Source organism: Enhydra lutris, unplaced genomic scaffold, assembly GCF_002288905.1.
Source record: "Enhydra lutris kenyoni isolate GAN:26980312 unplaced genomic scaffold, ASM228890v2 scaffoldscaffold9, whole genome shotgun sequence".
NCBI lineage: Eukaryota > Metazoa > Chordata > Mammalia > Carnivora > Mustelidae > Enhydra > Enhydra lutris.
In genome coordinates, this window is record NW_019154093.1 from 23,421,708 (window position 1) to 23,439,164 (window position 17,457).

General features: G+C 53.9%; 1 protein-coding gene across 1 annotated transcript; it reads right to left on the reverse strand.

Annotated features, from left to right (window-relative positions):
- Positions 1 to 2,100: 2,100 nt before the first annotated feature.
- On the reverse strand, positions 2,101 to 16,263 carry LOC111142817 (CUB domain containing protein 2). The gene is made up of 6 exons (XM_022496140.1): positions 16,185 to 16,263; positions 12,670 to 13,017; positions 9,610 to 9,945; positions 8,340 to 8,693; positions 5,253 to 5,431; positions 2,101 to 2,427 (listed from the first exon to the last, which is right to left on the reverse strand). The coding sequence occupies exons 1-6, from the start codon at positions 16,261 to 16,263 to the stop codon at positions 2,101 to 2,103; spliced, it is 1,623 nt and encodes a 540-aa protein (XP_022351848.1).
- Between the last annotated feature and the right edge of the window lie 1,194 nt (positions 16,264 to 17,457).

The window sequence follows — 17,457 nt, forward strand, 5'->3', positions numbered from 1 at the left end:
AAGTCGCTATGACAGTGGAGGCGTCAGAGGTGATAATGACGCTTGTCACATACGAAAAACAGAAACCAAGGCCAGAGAAGGGAGTGGTCTCCCTAAGGTCACACAGCAAGTCAGGGGCAAAGTTGGGCTGAGAGCTTGGCTTTCTAGGCCAGAACTTTTGTGTGAGCTCATAGGGCAAAGATAGTCACTGAGGTGTGTTGAATCCTTCTCAGGAGCTGCGCACGGTCATGCAGGATCTCATGTAGTATCCCTCCCCCAGAACTGACGGAGCAGGTGTTATTCACATCACCCCAATTTGCGGGCAAGAAGGCGGACCCGGTGGGATGCCCTCAAAGAGGATTTGGTATGTGACAAGTCCTGTCCAAAGAAACTGATACCCAGGTGGTTAGTAAGCTGGCAAAGTTAGCTTAGCATCTGGATAGTCTGAAAAGGAGAAGGTGGGTGGGAGAAAAAGTGGAAGGGGCCCCTCCTCCAGGGGCCTCCACCCTGACAGGCCAGTCACTCCCCTGTCAGTCACTCCCCTGCTGGCACAGTACCCTGCCAGACTTCCCTTGCTCATCGTGTTGCTACGTTCTCACAGCACACTATGAACAGTGGTCCCATTTTGCAGATGGGTATATAGAGGCTTATGCAATCTAAGTGGCCTAAGTGCCCAGGTTCACATAACTAATAAGAAGAACTTGGACTTGAGCCCAGTTCTCCTAATGTCCAGACAACTCTTTTCCCCTTGCTTAATTCATTTTTTACTTTGTTAGCTCTTTTCTCTCTTGTTTTCTCTGCAAGTTACCAACTGTCTCCTCCCTCTCCCTGACACCGCTACACCAGATGTAATTAAGCATCCTGAAAGCAGGAATCTCATTTGACTTCTTCGCTGCTGTGTGCTTGGAACCCATTACAACAGCGGGGACAAAGCTGGAAACAAGCAGATGTTGGCTGGGTTGTTGAAGGAACTGTAACCGGGCTACAATATGTTTAATTGATACCCGTGGTCAGCAGGGTCCATGTGGAGATTTCTATTGATTGTGAGGGATTCATTATGCAAATATACAGGTGGGCAGGGGAAAGCAGTGTTATTGTAACTGCGTTTTTTTGTTCATTTTTCATTAACAAGTTTGTTCCACTTCTTGATCCGTAGAGCTCTGGGGACGGTTGGAACAATTTTCAGGAGGATGCCAGAGCCCCTCTCAGAGGAAAGCACCGGAAACCCAACCCCCGCCCCCTCACAGGGTAAACGTAGAGAAACACGGGGTTGCTGGAGTAGGTCTGAGTGAGGTCCAATGGCAGGAGAAGTCCCTCAGTCTCCAAAGAGAACTCATCTGAAGGGGAACATCAGGGGAGTCAAGGACCCCCATCGATGTAAGGAAAACACCAGCGTGAAAGAGACACCAGTCCTCTGCTTGCAGCCTCCCTGCGGTGCACAGTGTGGGCCTGCCAGTGTTTGACACAGGGATCCCACCCCGCAGCCTCGCTGCCCCCTCCCCAAATAGGATCCACTGGGGGGCGCACAACCAGGCGCCAACAGCGACACCACCTGGCGGAGGCTGGGATGACGGCGTCAGCTCCCTTATCTGTTCCTGGAGTTTGGAGGCGGTTGGGGTCTGCTGGGGACAAAGTCCTCAAGGTTCCTGAGTCAGTTCCGGAGAGTGGAGGGCCCTGGACGGTTATGAGCTTCCTGCCAATGAAGGCTTGCGAATAGCGATGAGTTGGAAAAATAAGAGATGCCCTTATTTTTATCCCGAGTTGGTGAAGCTCTATGTATTTATGGAAGGTCAGTTTTACCCTCTGTCCCCAGCTCTCCACATTGGCAAGTAACACACACCGGAGACTTCTTTCGATAGCAGACTATCTTTGAAATCGGTAACAATCACACACACACAACATGCCGTAGTTTACAAAGTTTGGATCCGTTCAGGCTCTTCTCTGAGCCTCATGCCAACTCTGTGAGGTAGTGGGCACATGGATCCTCCTTAGGAAAGTGAGACTCAGAGAGGGACGGTGACTTGCCAGTAGCCACCAACAAGTCGATGACACCCGGCCCTGCCCCTGTTGTGGGACCCCAAGCTGCCCCCCAGGGAAGACCGCACCCAGCTTCCTGCCCACTCACAGCAGCATCAGGACCACGATGGCAATGACCATGAGGACTCCGGCTAGGATGCAAAGGCCCAGGAAGACAATGTCACTGGTGTCCTGAGCTACCATGGCCACAGGGCCCTCTGGGGCCTCCACCTCATCCCTGGGGGGTGCTTCCTGAAGGTGCTCGGCTGTGGCAGCATAGGGCCCAAGCCAGTCGGAGCCAGACAGCAGGTGGACAGAAGCCTCCTTGCGCCGTGGCTCACAGCGGACCTCATACTCATGGATGTCCTCCTGCTCACCAGCCGAGAAGTCGATGTACAGCACACTGACGATCACTGAGGTGTTGTTCCTCCTCTGTGGGGGTCAAGGGACAGTCACTCACACCTGAAGGGGCCAGGCCTGACCCTGCGCCTCTAGAGAGTTGGGGATTCTAGGGGATTCTAGTGCCAAGGGAGAAGAACTCTAGGAGCCTAGGTTCTAGGCCCAGCTTGGCCACCGACTCCCTCCCCACTTGTAAAAGGGACACTATGGGGTGTCTGGAAGGATATCAGATCTGATGGGTCCATGCTTGCTCTGGCTTCAAGGAGACGGGGTCTATGAAAGATAGTAACAGCAAGAACATCTGCCTTGTTCCAGGCTGGTTTTTTTTTTTTAAAGATTTTATTAATTTGACAGAGATCACAAGTAGGCAGAGAGGCAGGCAGAGAGAGAGAGAGAGAGAGAGAAAGAGAGAGGAGGAAGCAGGCTCCCTGCCGAGTAGAGAGCCTGATGTGGGGCTCGATTCCAGGACCCTGGAATCATGACCCGAGCCGAAGGCGAGGCTTTAACTGACTGAGCCACCCAGGCGCCCCTCCAGGCTCTGTTTTAAGAATGTTATCTCATTTCATTCTCACTACGACCCTCCCTTATTGGTACCATTTAATCCCCATTTCACAGATGAGGAAACTGAGGCCCGGAAGTTAAATCCCTTGTCTGAGGTCACATGACAAAGTGACAGGGAACGTGTGCTCACCTGGATCTGCCCAGCTCTTAGCTGCAGGGCCTCACTCGAATCAAAGAAGGTAGAACCAAAGTGGGCTTTAAAGCATCTAGTTCAATCTCCCTTTTTGGCAATTTACTGATGTGACTACTGAGGCCCCCCAAAGGCAGTACTTTGCCCAGAGCTGGGTCCTGAAGCCAAGTCTCCTGCCTCCCAGTCGGAAGCTCTATCCCTTGGCTATGGGACCTTCCTCCTGGAATCCTTCCCCTCAATGACGCCTGCAGCCATGGTGTGTCCCTCCTGTTGAGTCCCTGGCCATCCCAGTGGCACCACCCAGGGTTAGGAAGAGCCATCGAGGAGTGAAATGAGGGGCGCACATCCCAGTGACCTTCCCTACTCCTGTAGATGAGGGAGGCAGGAATCAAGTTGCTAAGAAGACCATGGGGTGTTCGGGCCAGGATCCGAGGGACAGCATTGTGATGGGCAGTCTGGTGGGGTCCGGGGCAGGGGGCTGTACTGGGCTACTCTCCCCACCCACCCCATGTCCACAGCAGCCGTTAGACCCCTCAGGCTGCCTGGCCTCCCACGTCCAGTGGTGGCACTTCTGAGATGAATCTTCTAGATGAGTAAGATCTCTCACATGGAGCAGGCAGGCAGGAGCAGTAGGTACCTGGCGTCCCTGGACACTGGGCCACCCCTCTAAGTTACAAAGCAGCTTCCAAAAGGCTCTGATTCCACAACCACAAAGGAGGCTTCTGCATCTGTGCCCTCGACCTGTCTGTCCCCACACCCTCTGAGAAGGACCGGTGTCCTGGATTTTTGTGGTATAGAACTGGGACACTGGGTGAAGGAAGACAGGGCCTGTAAGTGGAAGGGGACCCAGTAAAGTCAGTCCATGTGATAAAGAAAGGAGGGGAAAAAATCACATAAAGTGGAAGTTCTAGGGGTTTTTGGTGAGCGAGAGACTTGAAGGGAAAAAGCCAGCCACACAAGATGCACTGTTACGGTTATGAAATCAAGTCTCCGGTGTTTTTTAAGAGATGCATTGCCTTGGCATTGCCTTGGGCTGTTCAAGCTGTGCCTCTCTGAGAGCAACTCAGGGCAGAGATGGGTGTTTGTGCATGTAGGACATATAAGGGCGACACTAGGAATCCAGGAGTCTAAGGTGCTCAGCCTTTATGTTTCTATGGTATTAGCCCCAAGATTCTGTGATTCTGTGGCTCCAAGTTATGGTGGTGGTTCCAGCCTCGGAGCCACTGAGAGTCCGTCATATTTCCTGGTTCTCCGCTTCATGGTTCCCTGCCTTTGGGATTCTCTGTCCCGGTCATTTCATGACTCTGTGGAATGCCCACTGAACACCCCTGGGGGATTTAGGGCACAGAGTCAGGGTGAGGGGAGATCTTCTTCCAAGACTGCCCCCACTTCTCTCCTCAGGTCAAAAGGACAGAGGAGGCTGGGAGAGTGGACGGGTGGGCTAGAGGGGACATTTGGCTAATGTGGGGGGCAGGGTGGCACAGTTTGCTGGAAAGTGCATGGCTTCTGCCAAGCCAGTCTGGCACATCCCCAGATACCAAGGCGTGGCGGTGGGGGTGGGCTCTCCATGGAAGGGGGGCGTCTCTCCTTTCCCCTTTCACTTGTGCCTAAGAATGCAGACATCTGAGATACTTGGGCCACGGCCCAGGGACTCTGAGGGCCCCAGATCTGGGGTCAAGGCCTTGAAAATATACGGAGAGTGGAAAAAATTCATCTGTAAGCCATGCTGCCTTTGGAGGGAAGTGGATCCCGTTACGTGAAAGGCCCTTTTGTTCTGTGGAGCACAGGGGCCATTTGGATCACAGGTTGGGGAAGGGGCAGCTGGAGGCAGCCGGGCTCCTGCAGCTCTGAGTCTTGAAGCGGTGAGGCCTGGGTGATGGGGAGTTCCTGGGAGAAGGGAAGGAACATCAGGAAGGCCTCCAGGGATGGTCAGGGTCAGGGCCTTGCAGGAGGAATCTTCAATAGGGTTGTCGCTGGGTTACACAGCAGGGCTCCCTTCTCTGTCTCTCCTCTGAGTTCTTTGTTGTGTCTACACTGATCCAGTTTGGTGGTGGGGTCACTGAGCCAGGAAGAGAAGCTGAATTCTCAGGAATGGCAGGTGCCTCTCAGCAGGGGTCAGACCCACTCCCTCCTGCCTGCCCTCCCCACCCTCCCCCCCAGCCCCTACCTGAGACTCAGTGCCGCAGGTGTCAAAGCGGGCCTGGATCCGGAAGGTGCCGCCGGCTTCCTGGGCAGCACAGTTGCGGCTGCCCAGGTAGACCTTGGTCCGCTCCAGGGGCGCCAGCGCCTGTGCGGAGATCAGGATCTGGAAGTCCGTGCGGGAGCAGCTCACGTTCATGGGCACGACTGGGGACGGAGGGAAGGAGCCGCTGGAGGCCTTAGGGGCAGGAATTCGGCCCCCACCGCCCTGAGACCCCATCCAAGGGGTGATGTGTGGGAAAACCAGGGCCCAGAATCGGAAGACATCTATGCAGCCTAATGGGGATGTTTTATGTGTGTTACTCCATTTCACTCCATCAGACTAGGAGCTCCCCAGGCAGGCACCTGGCCTTCTTGTGTCCTCACAGCCCAGCACTGAACTTGGCAGGTGCTGCGAATTCTGTGTGAATAAATGAGTGAATGAGTGAGTAAGTGAGTGAATGAATGAATGAATATTCTTAATCACAAGAAGAGCTACGATGTGCTGATCTCCTTACCATGTGCCAAGCAATTCATTCAACCATTTAACAAACATTTCTTGATGGCCTACTACGTGCAGAACACTATTCTAAGCACCACAGAAAAAGAAATGGAAAAAAAAAAAAACCCAACAGCCAAAACTTCCTGCCTTCTTGGAGCTGACATTCTAGTTGGGCAAGGGGGCCATATGTATGTAAAATGAAAGATGTGTCAGAGCGGGATGAAGGAAAATCAAGCAGAGAAGCAGGACAGGGAAAGGCAGAGTATGTATGACGGTGGGGCAGAATGGCAGCTTTGCAAAGGGCGGAGAAGGAAGCCCCACTCTCTCCCCACGAGGACCCCATGCGGTGGGCACAATGAAACCCAATTTACACTTCTGGAAACTGAAGCTCTGAGAGGTGAAGTTGTGTGCAGGGGTTGAGCCGAGATTTTATCGATGATCCCCCCCCATCCTACCTGGGGGGTTCCTGCAGCCCTCCAGGGCCAGACGGTGCAGCTTTTCGTGTCTGGGTGTATTGGAGTATGCGTGTGTGTACGGGGGCAGTGCGGGCTAGAGAGGGGACAGTGGAGGGGGAGGGAGGGTTGGCCAGCGGGCGGGCAAGGGAGAGCCGGCAGGCAGAGGCCCGGAACTCTCAGGCCCTCTCCGGGAAATGCCTCAGACATATTTCAGCCTCTGGTGTCTGGGCAGCTAGCGATTTATGGGCCCGCTGTCTCCCACAATGATCTTGGTAGCGCTGAACGGCGCAGCACTCTGATGGATGCTGAGGTTGTCCTCTAGCCGGGAGGCCACTGGCAGCCTGGGCCACCTCTGGAGCCTCGCCCCAGCATGAGTGCCCCTGTCCGGCCCTGGGGTCCCACAGGAATCTGGGCAGGGGGGTGGGGCGGGTGGGAGTGGGGGCTCCTGCCCCTGGAACAGAGTCGGGTTCAGAGTTGCCCCACCCTCGGGCTCTGTAGGCTCCAGAAGAAGAAGGGGCTTGTTCAAGATCCCTCATTGCTGGGAGAGGGAGGACCCAGGCCTGGAAATAAGACTATCAGAACCAAAGGGGACCTTAAAGGTCCTTCACCCAGTCTCCTCATTTTACAAGTGGGATAACTGAGACCCGCAGAGAAGAAAAACCACCTGTCGGCTAGCTGTGACAGACCCTGTGTCCCCGGCTTTCTGGAGTGAAACCCTAGGAGGGGTCGCTCTCCCAGGGGATAGCTCTCCTCCCCTAGGTTATGGATGGAGCCACCTGGGGCCCTGGAGGGTGGGTCTGCCCAGGCCACTCACTGCCACTAGCTCGCTGGGGCGCAGCCCTGTCCTTCCCCATCACCACTTGTGTAGGGGCTAAGGACAGAGGGAAGATGTTTGAAAGCAGACCAGGCTTTAGACCCGTGCGTGAGGGAGAGAAATCCACCCTCAGCAAGGATATCTCCTGTTCCCTCTTTTCATCCAAATGACCGCCTGCAGAGGGCATTCATCGACCCCTTGCACGGAGGAGGCCACTGGATGGTCGGTAATAGCAGCATTTGGATGTGTCCCTGGTCTGTCTGAGCTCAGCCCTGGCTCCCTCCCCCTGGGCCCTGCTGGGCCACAAAGAAGGCAGGCAGGGGTTCTAGTCTTGGCTGTCCCCCCACCCCCCCCATCACCCCCAGCCCATGGGACTACAGTGAAGTGTTTCCTCTCCTTGCACCTCCCTTTCCATACCAAGCACAATAAGAAGCTTTCGCCTCCTCAGGTAGAGGGCAAAATGGGTCCAGAGCAGGGGTTTTTCTGGGCCCATGGGCCAGGGAAGGGTGGCGGGAAGAGGGGAGAAGATGGGGGAGGCTGCTGGCAGGCAAATCTAACAGGCACTATGGAAGCTGGAAAAACCCAATGCCAACGTCCTCAGCTGCCTCTGCAGCTGAGCATGACACCTGGCCAAATTCAAGTATCAAGACCAAAAAGTCTTTTAAGGACTTCTGAGAATGCCTTCATTTTCCTGAGGACGGGACATTTGTAGCTGCCATCTCCTCTACGGTCTTCCAGCCTGGAATGTGGACATGATGTCTGGAGTTGTGGCAGCCATCTTGCAGTCATGAGGTCAAGAGAATCCCAGAGATACCAGCTGAGACTGTGTTAAGTCCCTAACCCAACAAAGCAGCTCCCTAGCTCCAGAATTCTTGTTATGTGAGGAAATCAAAAGCCATGTCTAAGCCACTGCCAGTCAGGATTTATGACCGATACAAGCAAAGCCTGTCCACATCTCCATGGTTATACCAACTGTTTATCATAAGGAATATGGCCATATTTTGTGTACTAACCCTGGATACACAGGACAAACCACGCATGAGAGATGCCAGGGGCCCAAGGGGGAAGGAGGGAAAAGGGGGGACCTAGAGAGCGTGGAGTTGGAAGCTGGAGAGACAGGGCTCTGTGGGGTGGAAATAAGCAAGGGCCATATCAATGTGGTCTCAGGGGTCCCAGGGCAGCAGTCGGTGATGCTGTAGCCTCCCGAGAAGAGATTGGTGGGATGGAGGGAGGAAGCTGTGACGGACCCCAGACTCGGCCCCCATCCCCGCCATCAGCACACCCACACCCTCCACCCCAGCTGACCTCCAATGTAGGCCACGGAGAAGCCCCTTCGGGTGGTGCTGCGGTCTGTGTGCAGCAGAAGCAAGAGCTGGTTGTGGCCCGAGGTGACTGGTGCTGGCAGGTGGTGGCCACACCAATTTCCCAGCAGGGGGGCCTCCTCACTGGCCCCATCAAAGGCTGCCAGATGGTCGAAGTCACAGGTCCTGGTCAGGCTGTTGGGACCCTCTAGGTCCAGGTCCAGGAAGAACAGCCTGACCCGGTAGCCCGGAGGCAGGCGGATGGTCCAATGGCAGTGGATGTTGTTAGGGTAGGCGCTGGGGTACTGGGGACTGGAGAAGTTGCCCCGCATGGCTGTGTACACCTCCTGGCATTCTCCTGGGTTGGGGAGAGTGGGACAGAAGGGATAACAATAAGAAAAGTTGGAGACTGTCACCCTCTTGGGCAGTGGGCTCCATAAAGGTCCTAAATCCAGCCTGGTGGGTGGTGGGCACCATGGTTGGCAAACCAGACAACTGATCCCAAAGCCTGCTTTAAACGGAAACAGCTGAAGGCCAGGACTCTCATTCCAATTGGCAGTCCACTTCACAAGGGCTGGTCCTGTTAGGAATTCAATCACCAGACCTAATACTTGTCCTTGGAGTTGAGTCCAAACTTGGACTTGACAGACAGGTGGCTCATGACATGACTTTGTTCATTTTCTCACTGCTCTACATCCAGCCTTACCTTTTAGCCTCCCCAAACAACACCTAGCAGACAAGCACACTAAACCCTCTTTGTCCTTCCTGCCTTCAGGCATGCTGATATCTCTGCCCAGAATACCCTTCCCTTCCTTCTGCCTCCGGCTAACTCCTTCAAAGCACTAGTCAACTGTCTCCTCCTCCAGGAAGTCATCCGTGATTCTTACTGTTAACACAGATCACAGTGTGTTGTCATCGTCTATTTCCTTCTCCATCTCCTCCACTGTCTAGTTCATTTCACTGTCAAGGGTTCATTCATTCATTTGTACACACACTGAATCCCTTTTATGTGGCAGGTACAGAGACAAACCCATAGGAGCTCATAGTCGGGGAGATCAACATGCCAACCACAAACATAAATGATAAATGTTAGATTAACGCTGCAGAAACAAAAACAAAACCAAACAACCTCCAGAAGTTGAAAGATTGGACTAATTCTGAGCCATTTGGGAAGATGTCACAGAGGAGGTGACATGCTTCTACCTTGGCACTGGCTGGGCAGGGACACACACAACATGCACAGAGACTCGAGGTACAGCCCCAGCCCCTTCTACCTGAGAAGTAGTAGGCCTTGAAGCCCCGGCCTCCAATGTTAAAGTCAGACTTGAAGATCACCTGCAGCTCGTGGCCCAGGGACACAAGAGTGGGGGGCTGTGTGCTGCCACAGTAGTGATGCCCGTGGGCGGGGCCAGGCCCCCCAAGCACGGCCACGTAGTCATAGGTGCATTCTTCATTGCCTTCCACCTGGAAGTCCATGAACACCAGCTTGACGGTGGCGGGGCCGGAGGCCCGGATCACCCAGTGGCACTCCACGTTGTTGGGGTAGTTGTCCGGGTACTCGGGGCTGGTGAGGACCCCTGAAAGGCCCGTCAGGACGCCACCACACACATCTGCAAAGAAGCCCTCCTGAGCTGAACTTTCTTCCTCCCCGTGGCCCCCCAAACCCCTCCCTTGGGAACCGGATATCCCCCAACGTGCCTCCCCCATGGGGGGGACGTCACCCATGGGAACCTTGGGAACCTTGTCACCATCACTGAGCGCTTGCTAAGGGGCAGGCACAGACCTGGCACTTGGCAATGACGCTGTCTTTGACACCAATACCATCACCCTAGGGGAATGCACCGTGGTTCTTCCCATTTTACGGTTGTGACAGTGGAGGCGCGGAGAAGGTAAGTAACTTACCTGGGGGAGTCTGGGTTCACCCAGACCAGCCCTGAGACAAGGGTGTGAGCGCAAGGACTCTATGCGGGAGATAGAAGGGCCAGTAAAGGGCATTGTCAAGCCAGCTGCCAGCCCTGTTGGGGGAACTCTGGGAATGGCGTCAGGCGCACACTCAGAGTTATGTGACCTGAGAGAAAGGGAGCTGGGATATTCATACACCAGCTCCGGAGAGCCCAGGCCGAGGGCTGGGAAGATGGAGGTAACCTGCCGAGACTTCAGAAGAAGCCTTCACATAGAGATGCGGAGGTTGGCAGGAGCCACTGAAGCGACGAGGCCCCAGGAATCTGGGTGGGGCCCTGATGGCAGGCGCCACCCCCCTGCCCCACCCACCCCAGCTGGAAACAGGACGGCAGGACCTGCCTGGCTGCAGAGCCTGGACACTTGACCTTGTGATTCTCACTGTCCCCTCCTACCAGGCCCGCTGCGCACAAAGGCTGAGATGCCCGAGTTCAGGAATGTTCCCAATGCTCCCTAACAGAGGAAACAGAGGCTTGCAGAGAGGATCTGGTGAAGTGGAGATGGGCTTGAAGTCTGAAGACAGGTGTCCGTCTAGGAGGGGCGCGACCCTGGGCAAGTGACAGCCTCCCTGAGCTGCGTGGGAATACGAGAGGTCAGAAGACCTGCCCAGCCTGAACCAGCAAGCACAGGCTCGTGCAGAGTCTCTCAGGCTGATGAAAGAAAGCTTTCTGGAGCCCAGCACTGCCCATCCAGCTAAGAGGTGGGTGGTGATGAATGTCCCCACCAGCTGGAGGCCGGGGAGGTGGACGGGGGGGTGGGGTGGGGGGGCAACCTGGTTTCCCAAGACTCCAGAATCTCGCCCCAGGGCTTGGCTTTGTGAACCGGGCATTGCTCTGGGTGGGGTGGCTAATACTTCCTTTGTCCTGATGTTCCCACTCTCAGCTGTGTCACCTTGGGAAATCACACCCCCTCTCTGCTCTTAACTTCATTGTTTGTGAAACGAGACAGCAGGTTTTGACAGTCTGTGAGATCATTTTCCATGTAACACCCTTAGCAGAAGCTTTTGAGCTGTGTTCTGGAGCTTCGCAGCTGCCCCCCGGGGCATCTATCTGCCTGCATGTGAGGTGAATTTCACTCCTATGCTGTCTTCAAGCTCTCTTTAATGAGCTGGACGACAGTATCCGCAGTCACAGGTTATATGCAAAAATTTCACTTATTGGGGGCCATTGTATTGACTTCTGTTTTCAGTGATTGGCTTATAATAAGCAAATGTTAAAAACGTGAACTTACAAAATACAGTAAATGCATACCAAGAAAATACTCCCTTTACCTCTTTTCTATATAAGGGATTAACGTAAGCTTCCATTTGGTCTAATGGTACTCCTGTTTTTAAAAATTTGGAAAACATTGCTTATGGTATTATAACTTTGATACCCTAACATTTTAAAAACTGAAGAGTCCAGGGCGCCTGGGTGGTACAGTGGGTTAAGCCTCTGCCTTCGGCTCAGGTCATGATCCCAGGGTCCTGGGATCGAGCCCTGCATTGGGCTCTCTGCTCCGCAAGCAGGGAGCCTGCTTCTCCATCTCTCTCTGCCTGTCTCTCTGCCTACCGATCTCTCTTTATCAAATAAATAAATAAAATCTTAAAAAAAAAAAAAAACTGAAGAGTCCAAAACTCCAAAACCATATTGAGATTGGTCTGTGATTCTTGTGTTTTAGCATTCTGAAGTTTTGTGCCTCTAAAGCCAGGTCAGGGAGGGGTGTCCCACCAGAGCCTCCCGATCGTTGTTTGGGGAACCCTGTGCCCCAGGAGCATCTGTGGGTGTCTGTGGCTTGAGCTGACATGAGTAAGGCCTTGGGAGAAGGGAAGAGGTTTGAGTGTATGCAGAGAGGGTAGGAGACTGGTGGAAAGGGGAGGAGAGCAAAGCCTCTGCTCCCCTCACTAGACCAAGGGGCGGGTTTCTAGGCTGAGGGAGGGAGGGGTAGGGCTCCGCAAGGTAAGGGGCATTAGGTAAGGCTTGGGGAGGGAGAGTGTCACCAGCTCCACACAGATGGCCCTCGTGCAACTTCTACTCCAGAGGACTTGGGGGAGGTGCGGGTGTCCCTGTGCCTTTAAGTGACAGGGCACCGCAGAGGGACGGGCAGCAGGGGCAGCATGGTGTCCTCCCCTTCACCCTGATGCCATGCATGGGATAAAAAGGACGACGGCGAGCCCAAGAGGCCTTGCCCTGGGTACGGTGAGACCCTCCCAGTGTTCCCAGGACTGCTGCCGTGAAGGTGGGGACCCACAACCCCCCCGACCACCGCTGGAAGCTGTCCTGCCCCCCGAGCTGCTGCAGCAGGGTCACCCAGGCTCCGGAGCAGCCAGCAAGCCCTGCCTCAGCCCCTGGCTCTCTTCCCCTCCCCTGATCCCCGCAGGGCCCACCCCTCCTTGCCTTTCTGGTAGCCTGCAGAAAAGCCACGGCTGGCCACGTGCTTGTCTGAGTGGAAGACGACAGACATGACATGCCAGGAAGAGGTGAAGGGTGGTGGGGGCACCTGGCCGCAGAACCTCCCCAGCAGGCTGCCCTTGTCCCCCGAGGCCCCGTTGTACACCTCCAGGTAGTCGAAGCCGCAGGAGTCGTGGTACTCCAGGTCGAAGGCATGGAAGGTGAGTAACACCGACGAGCCCTCGGCCACCACGATCAGCCAGCTGCACTCTGTGTTGTAGGGGTAGAGCCTGGGGAAGTTGGGGCTGGAGAAGTTTCCGGAAGGTGCTGAGAGCACACCCCCACATTTGACACCTGGAGCAAGAGGGAAGAAAGGCTCAGTCAGCACTGGGGCCCTGGGTGGTGGACCTGGCCACAAAGCTGGGTCTTTGGGATGGGGTGAGGGAGCATGAGGCCATGACCTAAATCAATCTATGGATGTGTACGTTTGCTCATTCATCTGCTGAATCCTCAAATACTTATCAAGCACATTTTTACTCATTCAGCAAATACCGTCTGAGGGCTAGGCAATGTTCTAGGTGCTGGGGTTTCAGCAGGGACAGAACAGACAAAAAAGTTCTTGCCTTCGTGGAATCTCCTGTGGGCTTCTGATGGGAGCACAGATGATAAACACAGCGAGTAAAACAGAACATCATGAAGAGTGATTAGTGCGACGGAGAAAAACAAAGCAGAGAGAGGAGATGGAAGCGTCCGGGCGGACCTATAATTTTAGATACTACAGTACTATATGCCGGATCCTAGGCGTGTGCCGTAGGGAATTTGAAAATTACAAATGCTAATACCCCCACCCTCAGTGAAGAGGAGCACAGCCTGTTTCACTGTAGTCACGAGTGCATTCTTACATGCACGTGTTTGCTTATATTTAAAAAAAGAGGGACTCCAAAGTGGCTCAGTGGGTTAAGCCTCTGCCTTCGGCTCAGGTTATGATCCCAGGGTCCTGGGATCGAGGTCCGCATCGGGCTCCCTGATCAGTAGAGAGCCTGCTTCTCCCACTCCCTTTCCCTCTGCTTGTGATCTCTCTCTCTCTGTGAAACAAACAAACAAAATCTTTTTTTAAAAAAAGAAAACAATGGAAGGAAACAAATAAAAATGATTTTCTGTCAAGGGAAGGAGTAAACACACAGGAGGGAAACAGGCATGAAGCTAGACCTCTTTCAAAGCGACTTGTGTTATAATTTTGACTTTATAATTATGAATGACTTTAGTACAATTTTTAAATGAGTGAAAATCCATTTTTAAGTAACCCCTAAAAAATCCCAAACTGAAACGAAAGAACTTAACTACATATCAGGTTGGAAACACATTCACATAGGGGAAAATGATCTCAGGTGACTTGGAAATATACTTTTTGGACTGTGCCTTCCTAGTGAGATATGTCCCCGGGACAGAACGCAGCACAAAGAAATCTGAAAATTGACTCAGGAGACTTACTGTTTGTAGTAACAGTCAGAACTGCTCTCTTACAGTATTTTATAAATTGGAATAAAGCACGTCTGTTAATGTCAATAGAAGCTAAGATGTTCCACGTAAGAGGAGAGCAATACAACCATAAAATTAAAAAATTAAATAGAATGCTTGTGATCTTCAGTGTGAATTAAAGACAGTATGAATTTAAGATTTATTTTTATTCAAAAAAAATTAATTTCCTAGCTCTGTTCACTGAAAAGGCCAAAAAGCATGTACTGGGCCTGGGCTGACTCAGCACGCACCCCCCACCCCCAGGGGGAGCACACTGTGGAATGGGGGCAGCTGTCAGCAATGCCGTAGGGGGCCCGAGGGAAGGGGGGCTAATCTTGCTGGGCCAGCACTGTTAGGGGAGGGACAAGATTCACAGGGAAGGTGATGTTTGAGTTTGACCAGGAGGGACAAGAAGGTCGTTAGTTGGGGACAATTTGGAGGGAGGAAATGGTGCAAACTCACAGTCACCTAGCCTCCCCGAGCCTCAGTCACGCATCTGTGAAATGGGGTGTCTGTGAGCACCGATGAGACAGAGCTACTCCCTCAACAGCCGCAGATGTACACTCAGCTCAGGCTGACCAGGCTCCAGGCCTGACCCCTGTGGCAGGCTGGGCAGGAACCCTGTCTGATTTGTGCCTTTACGGCAAGAGGACAGAGAGACAGCCTGTCCAGTGTCTGTCCTTGTCCTTCCCCCAGCCCTGCTGGGACAGGAAAAGCCCTGAGAGTGTTGGAGCAGAATTCCTGTGGCCAAGGAAGCCCCAGGTGCTGGCACAAGGGGAGGCCTTGTTCTCCGGGACTCAGACTCCCTGAACCCCAGGGTCACCTATAGCCCCAAAGGCTGGGGCCGCTATAGCCCCAGAGGCTGGAAAATAGGAACATCTAGCTTCTCCCACTACAGGAAGGAGAAAGACGCCTGGGTACCCAGCCCACCTCTGCCACCAATGAAGTGACTGGCCCGTTCTCTTTCCTCCTCCTCCTCCTCCTTCTTCTTTTTTAAAGATTTTATTTATATTATTTGACATAGAGAGAGATCACAAGTAGGCAAAGAGGCAAGCGGGGTGGGGGCGGGGAGAAGCAGGCTCCCTGCTGAGCAGAGGCTCTATCCCAGGACCCTAGGATCATGACCTGAGCCAAAGGCAGAGGCTTAACTCACTGAGCCACCCAGGCACCCCTTCCCTTTCCTTTAAGTCCCACTTGAGCCTGTAGGAAAACTAGGTACTGAGGGCTGCTTGCCCAGCCCCTCCAACACGCACAGCCCTTGAAGACCAGTGAAATGATACTGTTCACAGATAGGCACACGACACAACAGGGCTGGAGCAGCACAAGGCAACCCGGGGCCAGGGTCAGGCACAGGTTTTGGGAGCTCCCAGGTGGGAGCCTCTGAGGCCGATGGAAGGATGTGGAAGGCTTCCTGGAGGAGGTGGTATTTGATCTGAGTTTGTAGATGAGTCCCATGTTCTCAGAAGGCAAAAGAAAACAGGGACCTTCCAGACAGAGGGCGAAGCATTTCTAGAAGGGGTATGATCCTCTGCCAGAGCATGGGGTGCCCAAGGGACACAGGGGACCGAGGCTAGATGTTTTATAGAGATTGGGGTCAAACATGGGAGATGCCGAATGCCATCAGGAGGAACTCTGATTTCACTGGCTCATGGTGGGGAAGTGCAATAAACCTCCCACTGTTCTCAGAGCCATTCCCTTAGCCCTTGGTAACTATGCCTCCTTGGACAGGTTACTTAACCTCTCTCTGCCTCAGTTTCTTCATCTGTGAAATGGAGGACTCATGCCCACCTTGATATTTGTGGTGAAGATTAAATGCAATCATATTTACAGGCACTCTGCAAATACTGTCTTTCACCGTCTCAGAAGCAAAGACATCCTCAACTCAGTCAACTCCCCCCCAGAAAGGCATCCTGCTTTCTGGCCTCCCACATGGAAACCTCCTGAGACCCTGGCAGCCACCCTCCACCCCTTCACAGAGCCTGCCTGTCCTCGTGAGCACCTACCTTTCATGGCATGGGCCGTGGGGCCTGGGCCCAGCAGCGCCACCGCCAGCAGCAGACAGGACCCCAGCTCTGCCAGCATCTCCTCACTGGGGGGCCCCCACAGGTCTGCCGAGCTTGGAGCAGGCCAGGATCTGAGGGTCTGGAGCAGGGGAAAGAGAGGTGAGTCTGAGAGGGACTCCAAGTTAATGGTGGCCTGAATAATTCATCGGCCCCTCGAATTAGTAAGCTGATCCCCAGGTGCTCCCTTCATTCCACCCTAAGGTGACGGATCTGGTGTCACTGTCTTGACACATTCTGAGATCTGCATTGGCTGCACTGTATCGGGAAGGGAAGCATCTCAGCGCGGGAAGGGAATTTGGTGGTGGAGGAAGGGCGTGAGTTTTGGGGCTGGGCAGATCTGGAAACCACCCTAAGTCGGCCTCTAGGCTGCCGGGTGGCCTTGAACAAGTCATCTAGCTCCTCTGGGTCTCAGTCTTATTCATCTGTCCAGTGGGGCCATTCAGCCCTGCCTGTAGGAAATGGAAGGCTGTGGCTTGTGCTGCAGCCCAATGGCTGTCCCATCCCCATCCACGGGGGAACTGAAGGGACCTTCTAATTAGTGGGACGAGGGGGAAAGGCATCTTTCAGACATGCTTAGATTAGCTCAGAGGGAGAGCGAAGGAGGCTGGAGTGGGCAGCTGATGAGGGAAACGATTATTTTCATGGAAGAAAGCAGCCAGAGTAACAGAATGGGAAAATTGTATCGTGCATCTCCTACAGCAGATCTGGACCACAGCGTAAATTCCACAGGAATATTAGCTATTACCTCCTTGACGGGTCCACAAACCTTGCCTAAGCATCATCCTGTGCCAGGCTGGGTGCTAGGAGTGGGGCCACAGGAACGCCTCCAAGGGCTCTGCGTCCCATAGGAAACAGGATCTAGTTCCCCCGGGAGCCATATTTGGTTCTGTTCGGCCCAGAGCTCGTTCCTCAGCTCCTTCTCTGTGCAGAGGCTGCACAGGGCATCTGAGGGAAAGGTGGCACCTTCCTGCCTCCCGAGGAGCCTGGGCTTTGGTTGGGCCGACAAGGCCTGATTCCTGTCCCTGCCACTCCTGCCAGGCGGGGCAGCCTGGGAAAGTGGCCCACCCTCTCTGAGGCCTCGGCTCCTGAGCACGAAGAGGAGGAAGCTAGTAGCTTATGGTCTGCTAAGGATGAGAGGAGACGGTGTGTGGGAAGTCTTAGCCGGTGCCTGGCTCCGTGCTTGGGAGCAAGCACGATTTTTATTTACCTCGGA